This window comes from Rhodnius prolixus, unplaced genomic scaffold, assembly GCF_049639745.1.
Source record: "Rhodnius prolixus isolate KJV_2025 unplaced genomic scaffold, Rpr scaffold_4, whole genome shotgun sequence".
In the NCBI taxonomy this organism is placed as follows: Eukaryota; Metazoa; Arthropoda; class Insecta; order Hemiptera; family Reduviidae; genus Rhodnius; species Rhodnius prolixus.
Genome location: NW_027411614.1, coordinates 50,425,223 through 50,441,421, shown reverse-complemented (window position 1 = coordinate 50,441,421; position 16,199 = coordinate 50,425,223). Strand labels below are relative to the sequence as shown.

The following is a 16,199-nucleotide window of genomic DNA, read 5'->3' as shown; positions in this document are numbered from 1 at the left end:
ACCTAACGCCGCCCGCGCTGCCTCCCACATCTTCTTGCCTTTTATACATACATCTCTTCTATTACTATTTCAGTCTGCTGATAGCCCAGCACCATCTTCATTTGATATTTAGCTAGAAAAGACGAGTGAACTCTCCTTTTTAACTTCGCCGTTATACTTTCACGATAACAATCATTTCTCAAATAAATCTTTACAGAAACAGACTTTAATGCTTGATTCACATTATTAATATATTTCACAAGGCACTTTGCGTACATTTAACTTTTTCAAGTATCCTTACCAAATTACTTGAACAATATTTTAAGAAGTTTTATTCTTTACTTTTTTTGAATCGAAATGTCTCAATTTCTACCGTTCAGAATTCTATGTATTTCAGCTCATTTATAGATACTTTTTTGTAGGAGTCAGATTGAATAATAATATAAACTAATCTCTGTATACAATATTAATAATTTTTCGTTAATTAAAATATTGGTTATACAATGGTTTTGTTTCGATTTCAGGAACTTACGTGCTACTATGGAGACGAGGAGCCTCAGTGTTGACCGCCGACAAGATAATGGTGACTAGAGATTCACGTTTCCGTCTGGTGGATGGTTTCAATTTGGAAATAAGCGACGTCATGCCACAGGATGCTGGTGATTACGTATGCCAAATTGGCGATGGAGAGAATCGCGATCAAATACATACCGTAGAAATATTAGGTGAGTATTCGGGTTGGAACATTCTCAAACCCTATTGTTAATATTAAATGCTCGTTTAATTTTTTAATACAAAATAATTATAATTTTCTTTATTATTTTAATAATTATAAAACTTTATTAATTAAAAATTAGGATGGAACAATTGTGTGCGGTAAAAGTTGTTTCCTCCGTTTCTAGTCACATGCATTGTTCTATTGTTCAGCTTTTCAATTCCTAATTAATATTTGCTAATTAATCGGTCATATTTTTAGCACTATTAATTTATTTTTATTAATTTTAAGACTTTGTCCGCGGTAAGGAAAGCAGCCCTGAAGATTAGCGGGGCCTTCTTCCGTTATCTTCCTGGATGTCGGTGAATTAGTTGGTTCTTTTGTTGCAAAATTTAGCTTTGCTTCCTCCATGTCCATCACCCATAATAGGGCAAGGTTTTCTCCATCTTCGCCAGAGATGGCGTTGGAATCAGTGCAGTTTTTCCAGAATTAGACGTGGACCTTTGTTTTGGACATATTCTTGTTAACGTAAGTTCACCTAAGTTCAGTGAAGGTTACAAGACACGGCGCTTTTAGTAACTCCCACTTCAATTCTACTCCTAAAACTTGTTTAAATACATCTGCCCACACCATTGGCCACTTTTACCGTATTTTAAGAAAATGTTGTGAATTTTAAAACTATAAGAATTGTATAAGAGGAAAAATCTGGTTTTTACCATAGGTTTTTTCCCCTTTAAAGTCAGTTCTGCTTGGCCAGAATGCGGCCATTTTTGTAAAGATGTCATCATAAATAGTGTACATTCTTATTTGCATTCGGATAGCAACCCACTCACGCAAGAAATGGTTCCAAATAGTCACCCTAATAAACTAACATTGAAAAATTCAAGTAACAACAATAATAAGTACTCTAAGAACAACTTTTTGTGAATTTTTTCCAACTTGGAGAATTTTCCAGCCTCATTAAAGGAATCATAATATCCCAGGATGTCTGGGCATGTAGGAAGTCTACGTTAGAAGCAAGGCTACGAACAGCTGGTGCTAGGCTGTACATCTTACTCGCAGCTCCTATTTTTGTTTAGAATAACTTTATAGACCGTCTGATCTTTCAATCCTCCGTTTATTTACATTGTTCCCTTATTTTACGCAATTTGCTCCAAGTCTAAACGTCTCCTCAACTTTTATTCCATCTTATGACCCATTTTAATAAAAATTACGGAAACAATAGCTTCATTTTCTTCATATATTCTCGGAAACTATTATTTAATTTAAAATATTTATTCATCATTTAGGACAAAGTCAGATTTAAAGCAAAGTGTCCCTAGGAAATGAGACTTTTAATCATCCATAGAAAATTCCAGAAGGTTTTATGTACTCACAGGAGTAAAGTCGAGGAACTGACATGCCAATAGGGTAATGAGAACTTTGTACAGATTACCAAACCATTGAAGTAGATCTGGTATTTCTATCACAAAATGATTTTTTAAGATTCCAAGTCTGGGTGAGAGAATGACCCAGACGTTTGTTTCTCATCAGTCTGTCAGAGTCAGGTAGTCTTCTTAGGATACTAGGGAGGTCTAGTTGTGGTACCTGATCATTTATTCAAGTAATTAAAGGATTGGGTGAAAATTCCAGGAGAAGAACGTGAGACAGGAGAGCACTGGGCAATGTGAATTTTGGTGAATTGGATAGCAGTTCTTTAGTCTGAGTTCTATGTTCGGGAAGTCTTCTAAAAGAATTAGTATCTTCTCGGGTAGTCAGGTTGTGCAGTAAACTACAAATTCCTGGTTGGTGGTAGAATGTCTCTGGTAGGGTATTTTAGTAGATGAAGAGTTGGTAGGTTGGCATCTCGGGACTTAGTAGAGACCGAACTACCTGCTGATCTTATGGAAACAGCTTCCAGCTTCCAGGAATAAACACCTTCAGCAGCAAACATCCTTATAGAATTAAAAATAAGTATATATCAGGAATTCATCATTTGAAGGAAACGTAAGAGTTTGAAGAGAATTTATCGAATGGGAGTTATGTGAGTCTTAAAAAATGAAGTTTTTCTTTCGTTCAGGTGACCTTGAAAACGCAACATTTTCCAGAAACGAGCAATAAAAACAAAAAACGTTAAAAACCTAATCCAGTTTTTTCTTTTTTTTTAGTTCTTAGAAAACGTTGCAGGAAATAAAAGTGCATGATGTCTATTTGTCTGTAGAGTTATGCCAAACTTCCAGCAAATGTAAACAACATGATGACATTGTACAAACAGCTTCCGAGGGTTGGGGGGAGGGGCGGAAGATCTTTCTGCATGAATAGTTGATGTCCTCTTAGAACAGATTCAGATCGACCTTTTTTGTATTTGACGGCAGACACACGTGCTCGGGCAGTGTATAGAAAATTATTAGAGTACCTGTTTTTCCTATTCATCTTCTTTATCTATAAATATCTACAATATCCTGGACAGATTGTTTTTCAGATCTCCAATCTGTCACAATCCAAGTATCTTCTCTTTTTTTATTCTCTCTTTCACTCATTTTTTTTTATTTCCAGCAAAACATTTTGCAGGTAGGAAGGTACGCTGCCATCCTAGCACTGTATAAATGAATGGAAATCCAGTATTCCAGGGAGGGAAAATGGATTGGAGTGTTTTCCATTCGCCTGGATGATTTTTTTTTTTTTTTTTTAACGAAATTCCAGTAAAGTGCGCGAGACAGAGTAGATCATGTGGAAATTATTAACTCTCTTTCAAACCCACACTAGAGTGGATCAGGGCGGTCCGTATTTTCAGAATCAATAAAAAAAAATGCAATGTGGGTACTGACTCGACTTGCTTTTACAACAAATTCGAAGTTCTTACTTCTAAATTTTCTTTTAACTCGAAACTCACCAACTTATATTTAAATTTTACTAAAATTGCACAGTTCGTACGATACATACCACTTTAAAGGAAAACCGCTCGCTTTGGGCAGCCTAAGGTACCAAATTGTATTTAAGACTTTGTACCCTAAATAATTTAAATTAACTGTTCTACTGTTCATTCTTTTTGGTGACTGATTCATAATTCCAATAGGATGAAAAAATAAATGCCATTTCAGTCGAGTAAAATTTATTTTGCCGAGCTTTCGACCTAGGGACTAGGTCATCTTCAGGGCTGTGGAACATATTTACAGTGTGTTAGCAATGATTCTATTATTTTATTATACATATTCATTTCAATAGAATCATTGTTAACACTGTCCCTAGGTCGAAAGCTCGGCAAAATAAATGTATCACGACTGAAATGGTAATTATTTTTTCATCCTACTCTTTATCTACCACAACTAAAATCTCACATAAAGTTTCCATTTTATATTCTTGTGTATTCAAAGAAGTGAAGAATCAGTAAAGTGGTCCTTCGAAATGAGGGAAGCTGAGTTACAGTGGAGCATTCTCAGAGGTTTTCTTCTTGAACATCTGATTTGTATGCCAATAGAATATCTACTTCAGGAATATTATGTGCCAATGTAGTCCACGGCCTTCTAGGTCCAATGATGGATTCCATCCCTGGACATATATAATTCAGATGTGCAAGAGGTGGAGTAGTTATACTATGATCTAGCGACAGATCACCCCCTGTCATTCTAACTTTCTGTTTTTGATGACGTAATCGGGAGGTTGGCCATACTTTAACACTAATCAGAGTGGTTGGTTTGGGCGTTACTTTAACCCTAATCTGAGTGATTAGTATTGCCCAAAGGGTCAGCTGCTGCTGCGAGTATTTCCCAAACAGTTTTTCTTCGCCGAATGTCTCTCCTTTGAGGGTAGAATTACTTCTGTGACCAGAATTACTGATGCACCACAGATGGCACCTTTAATCTTACTATTTTATATTCAAAGATGGTTTTTCTCTCTCTTCCTCGTCGCCAGGCAGGAGAACTTTCACTTAGGAATGAATATTTTGTGAGACTTTATCATAGCCTAACTTCGAAATTAGCCCGGCAAAACCAATACGCGGTTACGGGTTGCCCTAGTAGTGAAATCGATTTGTAGTGTTGATAGCTATGAGGTAAGATGGCTCTTCATATCTGTAAGCGCCTGATTGAACTCTTATCTTAACAATATTCTGATATAAAGATTAGAATGGTAGAGTCAAAAGTCAGTTCGGACACTGTTAACCAACTTTGGGGTGGAGCTTAACTCTTTCAGCTTCACTTGAAGGACAAAGCCTTTATGCTGCCTCTGTTCTAGGGGGCCAATAATCATTCAGGGTTAACAAGAAGAGACACTTCGAAGGGAACACCAGTAAAACTTGCTTTCATAATGTCTCTAAACAATGTTAGGTTTGCATTAAGTTAGAAGAAATGGTACATGCATTTAATGTTTTATGATTTCCGAACTGGAGTATGACAATTATTTTGGTACAATTTCATTTTTATGCTGCATTTCATATGCACCGTTGCAATCATGTAAGATTTGTAACTGTTATTGTAAAACAATTGACGGAAAATGATTTAGAATAAAGGGTTTCCTGAGAGAGTTGGCATCACTTTGAAGCCCTCAGATAATGCGCTGATCTGACGATTACCCTTCAGTTCGGCGCTTGATTCCGAGTAGAATTTCCTCTTGAAATAGCTCCTTTCCTTTTCACTAAACTTCCTGTATACGTCACTCGCACAGTTCTACCATCTTTTAGTTGCATCGGTCTTCCGGGAGAGTGCAGTTTTCGGCGAGAAGCTGTCTAACGTCAGAAGTAAATATGTTTCAAAAATGCCAAATTTGAAGGAATTGTAGTACCAACAGGAGGGTCACGTGCGGGTTCAAAACCCATTTTCGATTAATTAGAAAGAAAACCGAAGTGGAAGGGTAAGATAAGTAATTTGCAATTTAAAAGCTTACTGTAGATTGTATCAAATTATTAAACCGAATGTAATTAGGAAAAGACTGAGTGGGAATTGGAAGAGGGGCCAGCACTGTTGTTAGCCAATGGAGGAGAGGTTGGTTATTAAGTTTGAAGATTTTCTCGCAGTACAATCAAGTGATAAGTCAAATCTGCAGTAGTTTAGTGAGTAGTGCTGGTAGAACGGAGCCTGCGGAAGAGTTGGCAGTGTCCAAGCTTGCTGCAGCAATAAGATTAGGAGCATGAAGTCATAGATAGAAGAGGCGGGGTTTGGGAATTAGTCGACGCCACTGGAAATTACAAACAGACAACAGTACAATGGTTGTAATCCTTCATCAGCTTATTGGCGTGGGAGGGAAAGACAATGTTGGTGGATGAACAAGTCTTGGGCTAAGGGTGGGTGTGCGAGGAGGGCCCGTTACTCAGAACTCTGCAATAATTGGTGGAGCCCGGAAGTGTTGGAGGATTAAGTTACAGGAGCGAACTCTAGGGTGCTCAGAGACGACCCCACTTCATCTACTCCAGCAAAAATATTTTTCTTCTTTCTTTAACTCTTGTCTGGAACTAAAGCCACAGTTGTCTCGCTTGTCAAACTTTGGAGGTCACGAGAAATAAGTGAAATCAATTGTCTCAAATTATCCTAAATTAAATTTTTCTCCTTGGCGTCGTTGGGAGCAAGAAATGCAGTGATTCTTCCCACAAAATGACCCCATTGCTATGTGGTAGATTATATATTTTAGTCCTGGGGATTTTCGAATTTTGTTTTCAAGTTCTTTAAACAGGCAAAGGTTTTTTTTTTATAAACGAACTGTATGAGTGTTGTCAGGTATAGATTTGGCCCTTTGACCTTGGCCTCCCACTCGAAGATCCCGTGGGTGAGTCCAAGCTTCATGCCCTTTAATACGGATACTTCCTTTACTTAGTTGTATGAGAAAGTAAAATGACTGGAATATGTATGGAGGGGGTGAAGTGGGATCAATTACGTAGCGAGAACGGCGGGGAAGTTTTACAGGCGCCATTTTTATGGCGGCTCCAGCGTGGTGACGAGCGGAGTGGGAACTGAACGTAAAGAAAATAGCAAAGTCAGGAAACAGGGTGGCAGAGTGTGACATACTGCTGACAAGATGGAATCTATGAAGTGATATTGGCTTACTGACACAAGAACACAAACCGACCGACCGATGGGCGGGCGGGCGGTATCCTTCAGAAATATATTGGAGCATTTGCTAACAATCCTCGCCATCCGGGCCAAATGTATTATACTGAGTCAATATTGTCAACAACCTTCTCTATAACCATCTATATTGAACCTATTAAATCAATGCTGTAAGAAATAAACCGGTAAAGATATGCACTTGTGACTTTCACAGCCATCTTACGGCTTCATAATCCTGGCCGCCGCGATGTCAGGTGGCAGCCAAACGATTATGCGGCCAACTTGACAATAATAAAGATGGTGAACTCTTTACTGACTCTTGCTTCTGATTCGGAATAGACATTTAATGGGAATTAGCATGCTTTAAGGCACTTTTATTTGGCTCCAATTAAAACATCATACAATCTTCTAACATTGGAGTCTGGGTATCCGTTATCAAAGTTATTTATTTATGAAAGAATTTTTCATCATTGCTTCAAAGAAGAGCTTTCCTAACCCATTACCAAAAGGGTTTCCTCATCATGAGGACCGAACTGACGTATTTCCGGTGAGAACTGAGTCTTAATTCTGAAAGTTGACCCTATCAGTTACTTGTTACGGAAGTTCAGCATTAGTGTGAAAGACATGAAACATCTGCAACAATAAAATGCAAAACAAAATCTAAAAAGAACGCCAAAGAAGAGACCGACAGGGTGAGGAATGGTGTTAATCCAGTTTTAAAAGCTCTCAGCGCCCTCCCGGTTGGGGTGGCTCCCCTCCATTTGTTACACAGATGTAATAACAATAAAAATAATACATGTATTACTAACACATGTTAATGTAAGCAATAAATTCCATGGAAACAAATTTCCTTGACGACGAAATAAAAAGGAGGGCATAAAGGAGAATGAGGGGAGGGGGTCCGTCTTTCGAAAGAATAAAGGGAGGGGGCCAAAAAACTTAATTACAGTAATAAATCAGCTGGCGAGGAAGTGGCAGCAGGGGGAACTGCTAAAAAGTGTTTAGCGCAGAAACTAAGGGCTGTGTGCGTGAAAGTGAGGTAAATGTCCGTGTGGTATCCATGAACAGTAATAACGACCTGGAACACTTGTTTTAGGGTGCCCTACATGTAAACACTGTTCTCTCTGAGAATTTCAGCCGAGGGGCGCCGCGCACATTGCAAACAATGACGCTTATGAGATCTTGCATACTTTTGATTGTGAGTTTTCCACCGTTAAAGCAACTTCGCTGCCCGCTGGCTGGGTAACACATGGGCTACCTTTAGCAACACCTCAGCGTATAGCCCTTGCACTGTACTCAAGTAAAACCCCTTCCTCCATTAGTGCCCTTTATCGAGTTTTTTTTTCTGAAAAATTCTTTAAACAAAAGCCAGCAGATCTGCATGAACTCAATGAGCATGCTAGGGTTCACAAGGAAAGCGTTTAAGTCATTTTCAAGAAAAACTGCAAAAATTGGAAAGAAAATTTCTTTTGTAGAGTGAAATTTAGGAAACCACTATTTTGGGATTGTGAGGCGCACAAAAACGGTGATAACCAAATTTGGAAAATTTGGCACGATCTCATCACTTCCTTTTACTAGTACAGGAAGTTAATTTAAAAATTTACATTGTCCCTCAAATACACGTATACAGGGTGATCCATTTAAAACGCACCAATCGCTAATAACTTTTTAGGAAAGCGGTAAATCCAGAAAAACCCACTAAGTAAACTATATGTTTTTTTGGGTCTAGTTTTCAAATTTTCCACCCCCGATGTTGTATCATCATTTTTGGCGGAGTTACGGCCAAAAACCCTATTGGAGTTTTATGAGGACCACTGGTTTTGACAATGATTATGAAAACTACATAAAAAAACTGTGAAAAATGCCGATAACCCCGTTTCGATATCCCTAATATTAGTCAAGATATTTAATATCAAAGTTACAATTTTATCTTACCAGAAATATACGTTTTGGGAGGTCCTCTGACTGCAAAAAATGTTATTTGCGAAACAAAGAACAAAAACAATAATAATTGAAGATTTTAAAACATGTATCGTAGTCTAATGTAATGGTTGTGGGTGAATCAGGGATGAATTTGTTTTATCATCAAATAAAAGCAATCATCACATCATTTTAATGCACCCAGTATGCAAGACTTCTTGACCTATGATTACGGTAAGAATATCCGCTTTTTTAAAAAGTTATTAGCGATTGGTGCGTTTTAAATGGATCACCCTGCATATTTACAGTATATAAATATGTGTGTTTATATACATATATGTATTATCTTTGTAAATGTAAAGTAACTAAGAGAAAGTGTTCATTGAATAACGACATTGTAACTAAATTTACAAGAGAGAGAGAGAGAGAGAGAGAGAGAGAGAGAGAGAGAGATGATAGAAAGACTGTGACGTAATGAAGGGATGTTTGTATGGTAACTGTAATGGAGCGAAACCTTCTTCAGACGGTGGCAGTGCTGGACGAGGGACGAAACAATAAATTCTGCCAGACAAGAGTGTGGTAATGTGTCCGTGAATATGTTCGTTATAGATTCAATGGAAACAACATGCAAAGGGCCCCCTGGACATTTATTTCTACATTTATGTATGTAAAAGTTTTGTGGAAATCGGCCCTGGAAATGTTGATTTATGTAGGACACTGTGATGAAGTATGCAAAAGAGTTACTCTACATCCAAGTGTTGTACAACGTGAGAAATTGTTATAATAAATCAAAACGTTGTTTTGTTTTTTTTGTCCTGCAACAGTTAATTCACTTTGCAACGGAGAAAAATGTTTACTGCAAGTAATTATGCTGGCTCTTTACCCTCGTAACGAGATACTTACAGCTGCAAGAAGGGCCGATAAAAATGGTATAAAAGAAAGAAAATAGTATTGCGAGAGACACGCTCTATCGCCCTAGGGCAACAGGAAAAGGGCCGGAAAATTTGGCACCAATCATGGGGATAACTTCCATCAGCCAATCGATCATCTCCGGAATCTCCGGAAAACAACAATCTTCCAATCATCGCTACATCTCTAGTTCATGCTTATTTTCGTTAATCGATCATCATAGCTACATCATTAATATTGCTGTAATAGGATGACTCAATTTAGGGGGCGAGTCTCCGCTTCCGAAATCAACAATTTCTAAATATAGCTTCAAGTCGTTCAAAGTTCTTTTTCCATACGAGAGTCTAAAAGCGGCTCTAAGTCAGTCCATTTCCAAGATTTGACATCTAAGCAAGCTTAGCTGTAGCCGGAAACAATCACAATATTTTTTTGTGCCAGTTTGATCATAAGGTAAGATTGGTTGGCGATCTGATAGCCCCGATAGGAGATCTTGAATTGAGATGAGCATAGATGTGCCTGAAGTGTGAATGGATTTGAGACATGGAACACAACCATCAAAGAGTCGCAGATGTAGATACCCCAGGCCAGAGGCAGGCGAAATACCTCATTCGCTTCTTGTTGTAACTTTTCTGCGGTATATCTTCAACAAAGTCGAGCGGTCATTTGAAAGAATGTAGAACTATATACTTATTATTTACGGTTTTTTATAATAGTCGTAATAAGTGGATTAAATGTAGTCAAGATTAACTTTGATAATCTAGACTCGATATGATAACTTGTGGCTAATTGAAGTTGACAGCTGATTGACTGGTCAACGCGCACATCTATCAAAGTGACTGCGTAGCTACCTCGGAAATACGACATTAACTGTGGTAAACAGTACGAACTGTAATTTAGCCTCCAACTGTCTTGATGTCCACCACTTCCTGGGACAGCAAGAAATTCTTTGAATTATATCTGTTTTTACTTGAACAGTTGTTGCTCTCCTGTTGTGATGCTGTGACAAAAGACAAGAATACATTCTACGTTGAAGAAAAGTGCACATTTTTGAAACAGCTTTTCCTGACGCTTTTGATCGATCTCAAAACCCTAATTGATGTCTTTATGATTAGTATTCTTGTTAGTTATCTTCCAATTTGATTAGAAACTTTTTGTCGTCAGAGAATTCTCGGAAAGAAGTATTTGAGCTCCCCTTCTAGATCAATTTTGCATTCCACTGTTATGCCATATTTAATGCTATTGTAAATTTAAGGTGTTACTAAACCTGCAGTTTTTACTGCACAACTGCAGTTGTGCGAGTGTTATACTAGATTTCTTAATTATTTACTTTAGTAATTAAAAAAAATAAAAATTCGGTTTTAGAAAATTCAGCATGACGTTTCCCACACACAGAGGAAATTGAAATGGTGTCCAGATTTCCCCAGGGAGTAGGCGAAGTATGGGTAAATGTTTTACTGAATACGCAACTGTTGTAAACTTTAATAGTTGAAATTAATCACGAAAAATATAAACAACGAAAACAAACAATCCCACGCTAGACAAACAGTCCCGTGAGGATACTTAAAATTTCTCTGGTAGCACTGGTAGAGCAGTGCTTGCTCCTTGGGGAACATTTTATTTTCCAATTTTAATTCATAACCCATTCATACGGCTATAGATTGTGCTCGCCCACTGAATCATGGCTAACATGAGTGTAATAGCTTTTATTTCATTTTTTTTTTAACTTGGCAATTTTCAATCTTTATTTCTATCTTTATTCTTTCTTGTTCCTGTCGAACAGTGGCGCAGCTTCCTCACATTATCTGCTAAGCTAGGCCTGCCCAAAATATTCTTCTAAAAAATAAATTGTTACTTTTACTAGTTTTGAACTATACGTTTGCTCCGATAAGTAGATACAGCTTCTGTATGGTCCTTCAGCTTGATTGAGCTGATTACGTAAAAACGAAGCCTGAACGACTACGACCGAGATCGCTAGTTACTTTAGACTTAGCCACAAGCGCTGTTCACCATTCTATTGTGTTTGGGGAATAGTTTTGGCTAGAAGTACTATACTAAGTCTCACCAATAGAAAGAAAAGGCGGCCCAGATGGGTCACTTAATGTAATTTAGTTTTGGAAGGCTTCACTCAGAGAAAGCTACGTGCGAACTATTTCTTGCTACAATTCTCATGTCCTAAGTCACGCATTCTATTCAAGTACGAATTGTAACATATTTAATTGTTATAAACATTATGTAATTTTTAAAACCTTAAATTACATCGGAATGAAATTTTAGAGGAAAATAAACATCATTTCCGCTGCAGAACTGTTGCAGAACGATTTTTTTGTATAAAAAAGAAAAATGCTTATAAACTTACAGATCTACGTATTTTTATTTTGACGTGAATACGTCTTTAAATTTGCTATCATATGGAGGCAATCCAAAAAACCTAATAGTAAAAAAATCGGGGGATACAGTTTGGCATTATATTTTCGAATCTATCGTCTACATCCAAAATTAAATTAGACCACTGGATAGCTAAAGGAGCAAAGAATTCATTACGATAAGCGAGGTCTGTGACGCATCGCGCGTGGTGGGGGGGAAGCGCCGCCATTTTGAGATCATTTTGCTGCATATCGAGATTTGGAATTAGTATAACTTTTGACTCGGAGAAGCTACGATGTTCGTTTAAGTTTTAATCGTCAGCTGTCGTCATAATCTATCGATTGTATATAAAACATTAGTGTAAAATAGTGACAGTGAATATACTCGTAATAAGGTGTTAGAATAAAAAAAATATCAAAAATATATAATGTCGGCCTATACGGGTCGAAAAGTCAAAACCAAATACAGAGATCGTATACGGTTGGAAAGGGCTTCTCAAGAACAATCGAATGGTAATAATAAAACACCATATGACCGAGTCAAGCTGTGTCGAGGACGTAAAAGAATGAATGCGGCCGAGCGGATCATCGACGGTGTCAGTACATCTACAGCTGGGGTGGTTGAAATTATGCAAGTGGATGATGAAATCGCTTCTACATCGACAACGGACTGTATGGCCATAGATTGTGTTCGATCGTCAATTTGTTTCCTTGATTTCATCCTAAATACATAAATATAAATATTTTATATATAAAATATAACCCGTTACGTAAACGTATTCACGTACAACACACGGCCGTGTTCATGACACAGCCACAGTTATTTATAAATAAAAATATTTTATATAAAAAATATAACCCGTTACGTAAACGTATTTACGTACAACACACGGCCGAGTTCATGACACAGTCACAGTTTTTTTTAACGACCTTTCGGAGAAAATCGTGACATTTTTTAAATAACTCTGTGAGCACCACAAAATTCATCACAATTTTATTTTTTGGGAGAACTGATTCCAGTAATTTCCTATTTACCCCTCAATAGATCGTACTTCAATGTAAAAATTTGATCATTTAAATTACAGTTTTATCATTGAAGTTTTTCAAATTTAATATATTTTCTCTCTAAAGACTCCAATAAATTAACTAACATAACAAAGTGGAAAAGTACAATTTAAAAAGTTTGGCAGTAGTAACATGAACCACTAAATTCTAAGGCGTGGCCAGCAAATGCTAGCGTGACTATCTATTGGCTGCTCAAACCGCCTACATTTATGAACCTCCTACATCTTTATTTCACCATTCTGATTGGCCAATTTTTCATCCTCCATTATTTCTCATTAAAATACATCTTAAATTTGTTTAAACAATTTTTCCCCCGTAGTTATTTGATGAATTTTCAGAATATGCAATAAAACAAAAAAATCATCAAAAATAGACCAAAAATCGATATTTTTTCTTACGGAATACTTCCAGTTTTATGCTACTAAGTGAAGAAAATATGGAAAATTTAGGGAATATTGATTATTTTATTGAAAAATGAAAAAAGAAAATTGTCACCGTTGTTCAGTTATAAATCCGCCATTGTATAAGATTATTTGCATATTACTCCCATTTTTACAAACCATTCCTGGTTGTGGGGCACTCGAATGGTTTCTCAAACTGTAGACAAGGTTTAGAGGAATCTTCCAGCTGTTACTATAGAAATTAAGAAACCACCTGGAGAGAACACTCACAAGACTACCAGTTCCCATCCCGAGAATTATCCAAATGGATTTTTCTAGAAAAATGAGTGAACTAAAAGTTGTACAATAAATCTTTATATGCACGAAGTTAACGGAAATTCTAGTTCAGACGTTCACAGGATGTAGCTTAGCCTCTTCTTCACCTAACAAAGCATTTCCTTTGTTTAGTTTTAATTAGTATTATAAACATTATGTAATTTGTAAAACTGTAAATTACTCCGGAATGAAACTTTAGAGGAAAATAAACATCATTTCCGCTGCAGAACTGTTAGAGAACGATCTTAAATTTGATTTTCATCTCTTCCTCCTTTGAAGAGAACCGGTCATTGCGATGTCAGGATTGAATCCTGACCTGATTTTCCGGATGTTTTTTTGAAAACATTTTAAATCGTTATTTTAGGAACTTTCTTCTTCAGTTTTTCCAACAGCTTTCATTTGCTGTGACTCAAGTTCTGGTGAGGATACAAGAAAGTCGGCGCTGCAAGTCTATGTCAGATGGTAATGAATCAGTCATCAAATTTTGTTGACTATAAAGCAATTTGTAGATATAATCAGAGTTGACTATTTTGGCTAGATAATTGATTTCAAAAGCATTACGCTCCGCTGTGGGGGGAAGACTGAAGAGTATCCCATGTATGTAACCAGAGAATCATTCCCAGTTTCATTTAATATGAACCCTTTTTTATTGCAAGGGGAACCAGCATGGTTTTTGGTAAGTCACAGCAATGCTGGCCAACCCTTCTTTTATGACTGCATGTTCTTTATCTGTATTAAGTTATTTCAGCTTAATCTACTTTAAGTTTTAGAAAAAAAACACCATTAGCCGAGAAGTACGATTTCATTTTATGTCGTTCCTTCATTGCACTCTATGGCTTTGCATAGTTAAAAAGAAGTCCAGAATGGGGAGCTGTCACTTTCTGTCAAAGTTTACAAAATGAAAGAGATTATTGTAAATGACAGAAGATTTCCGCCCCCCACCCCACCCTTGCCATTTCTTCAACCGGAAGAGCCTCTTTTTGAATGGATTTTTAATGGATTAAAAGTGGGTAGCAAAATTTTCTCTAATCTTTAAATTTACATTTTATACCAGATCCTTTTTTTGTTTTTTCCACTTTATTTGCCATATTTACAGCTGCAAAAATTGTTGCATCAAGTAAATTTGATCTTACTGGTTCAGTTCACTTGTAATGTCATGGTTAGAGCAATCACCCACTGGTGAAACTCTTTCACAGTGATTTAATCACAGCAATAGATCTATAGGCCACTTCCGCTTCAAACGACGAGAAGGATTGTCGGGATGGTGAGGAGAGAAGAGTTGTTGGACAAGAGGATTAGGATGGAGAGCTATAGGAGGCTGTGAAAGTTGCGGTAGCGAGACTTTATTTGGTCAGTGACGAAAGGGATGTGTATGGTAAGGTTAGAAATGTAATATGGAGCATTCAGGATTTTCCTTAGGTTTTTAGATTGTAACGTCTGTAGGCGTTTGGAGTTAGAGGGTTTGGTTGAGCCCCACACTTCTGCTCCGTATGTCCACGTGGGTCTTGTAAATAGTCAGTTTGTGATTCACGTCGAGTTTGGATCTGCAGTCAAGTAGTCTACTAAGTAGCTTGTAGCGTCTGTACACGTCTTGTCGTTTCAGTCGAGTATGTGGGTTCCAGGTGAGTCTCTTGTCCAATGTACAGTCCTAAGTATCGTACTACGTCAGATGGAGGAATCGTCGTTACACGTCATGTCGTAGAACTGGTGGACTCGCAGATTTTCTTAAAGTAAACGTAATGTGTAAACTGACTTTTGTTACCAGATCCTTAAATTTTTATTTTTTACTAAAAAATTTGGTTCTTGTTAAATTCCTTTTTGGTACAGTTCTGGAGTGTGATTTCAGATAATGCCAATCAAGGAGTTTGAAATGTGTGTTCCTTGAATCAGCAATGAGAGATAATTTTGGAGGATGCACGCAAGATGTCGTTGTCACAGGAATAAAACTAGTAAAAAAAAAAAACAGTTTATCTCAGAACCTTGTTAGTTGAACTCCAGCGGATATCGTAGATATCTATCTGGATAAATGTGCCCCAGAGATGGGCCAAGAAATAAAAGTGGACATGTTCACTCCAAATGCATTTCTTTTGGTTTTTTGTTCTTTTCTTTTCTTCTCCATTAAAGAAGGAAGATTGGAGCCGAAGACAATGGGGTTAGATCCAGCTCCAGATATCGAAGTAGACCAGTAAAGTAGCCCTTTACTCCTGATTTCATTGTTTCTCGTTGCTACGGCTTCTCGCCTCTGTTTTGCTGCATCCAAGTTACTCTTTGGCAACGTCTACATGCTCTTCTTATAGAACCACACCGTCTTTTTTTTTCCTTTTTTATATTTCAGAGAATTACATAGCTTTGTTCTCTGAGTTTGTTACGCCGAATATCGTTATTCAATATTCCTTGAAAAAAACTTTTAATTTTTTTATTCTCAAATTGAAAACCTATTATCTTCTTTTTATAAAAGTGTAGTAAGTTATTCTAATAACATAAATTATTGGCAATTTCCTTGAGAAAAGAATGC

At 37.1% G+C, this 16,199-nt stretch overlaps 1 protein-coding gene across 4 annotated transcripts in view; it reads left to right on the top strand.

Moving 5' to 3' along the window:
• klg (klingon) overlaps positions 1-16,199 on the top strand; it is a 587,603-nt gene that overhangs the window by 443,917 nt on the left and 127,487 nt on the right. For all 4 annotated transcript variants that reach the window (XM_074132568.1, XM_074132565.1, XM_074132566.1 and 1 more), the window contains one exon: positions 504-704. In XM_074132568.1, the coding sequence (XP_073988669.1) occupies positions 504-704 (201 nt within the window). The remainder of the gene's footprint in view (positions 1-503; positions 705-16,199) is intronic.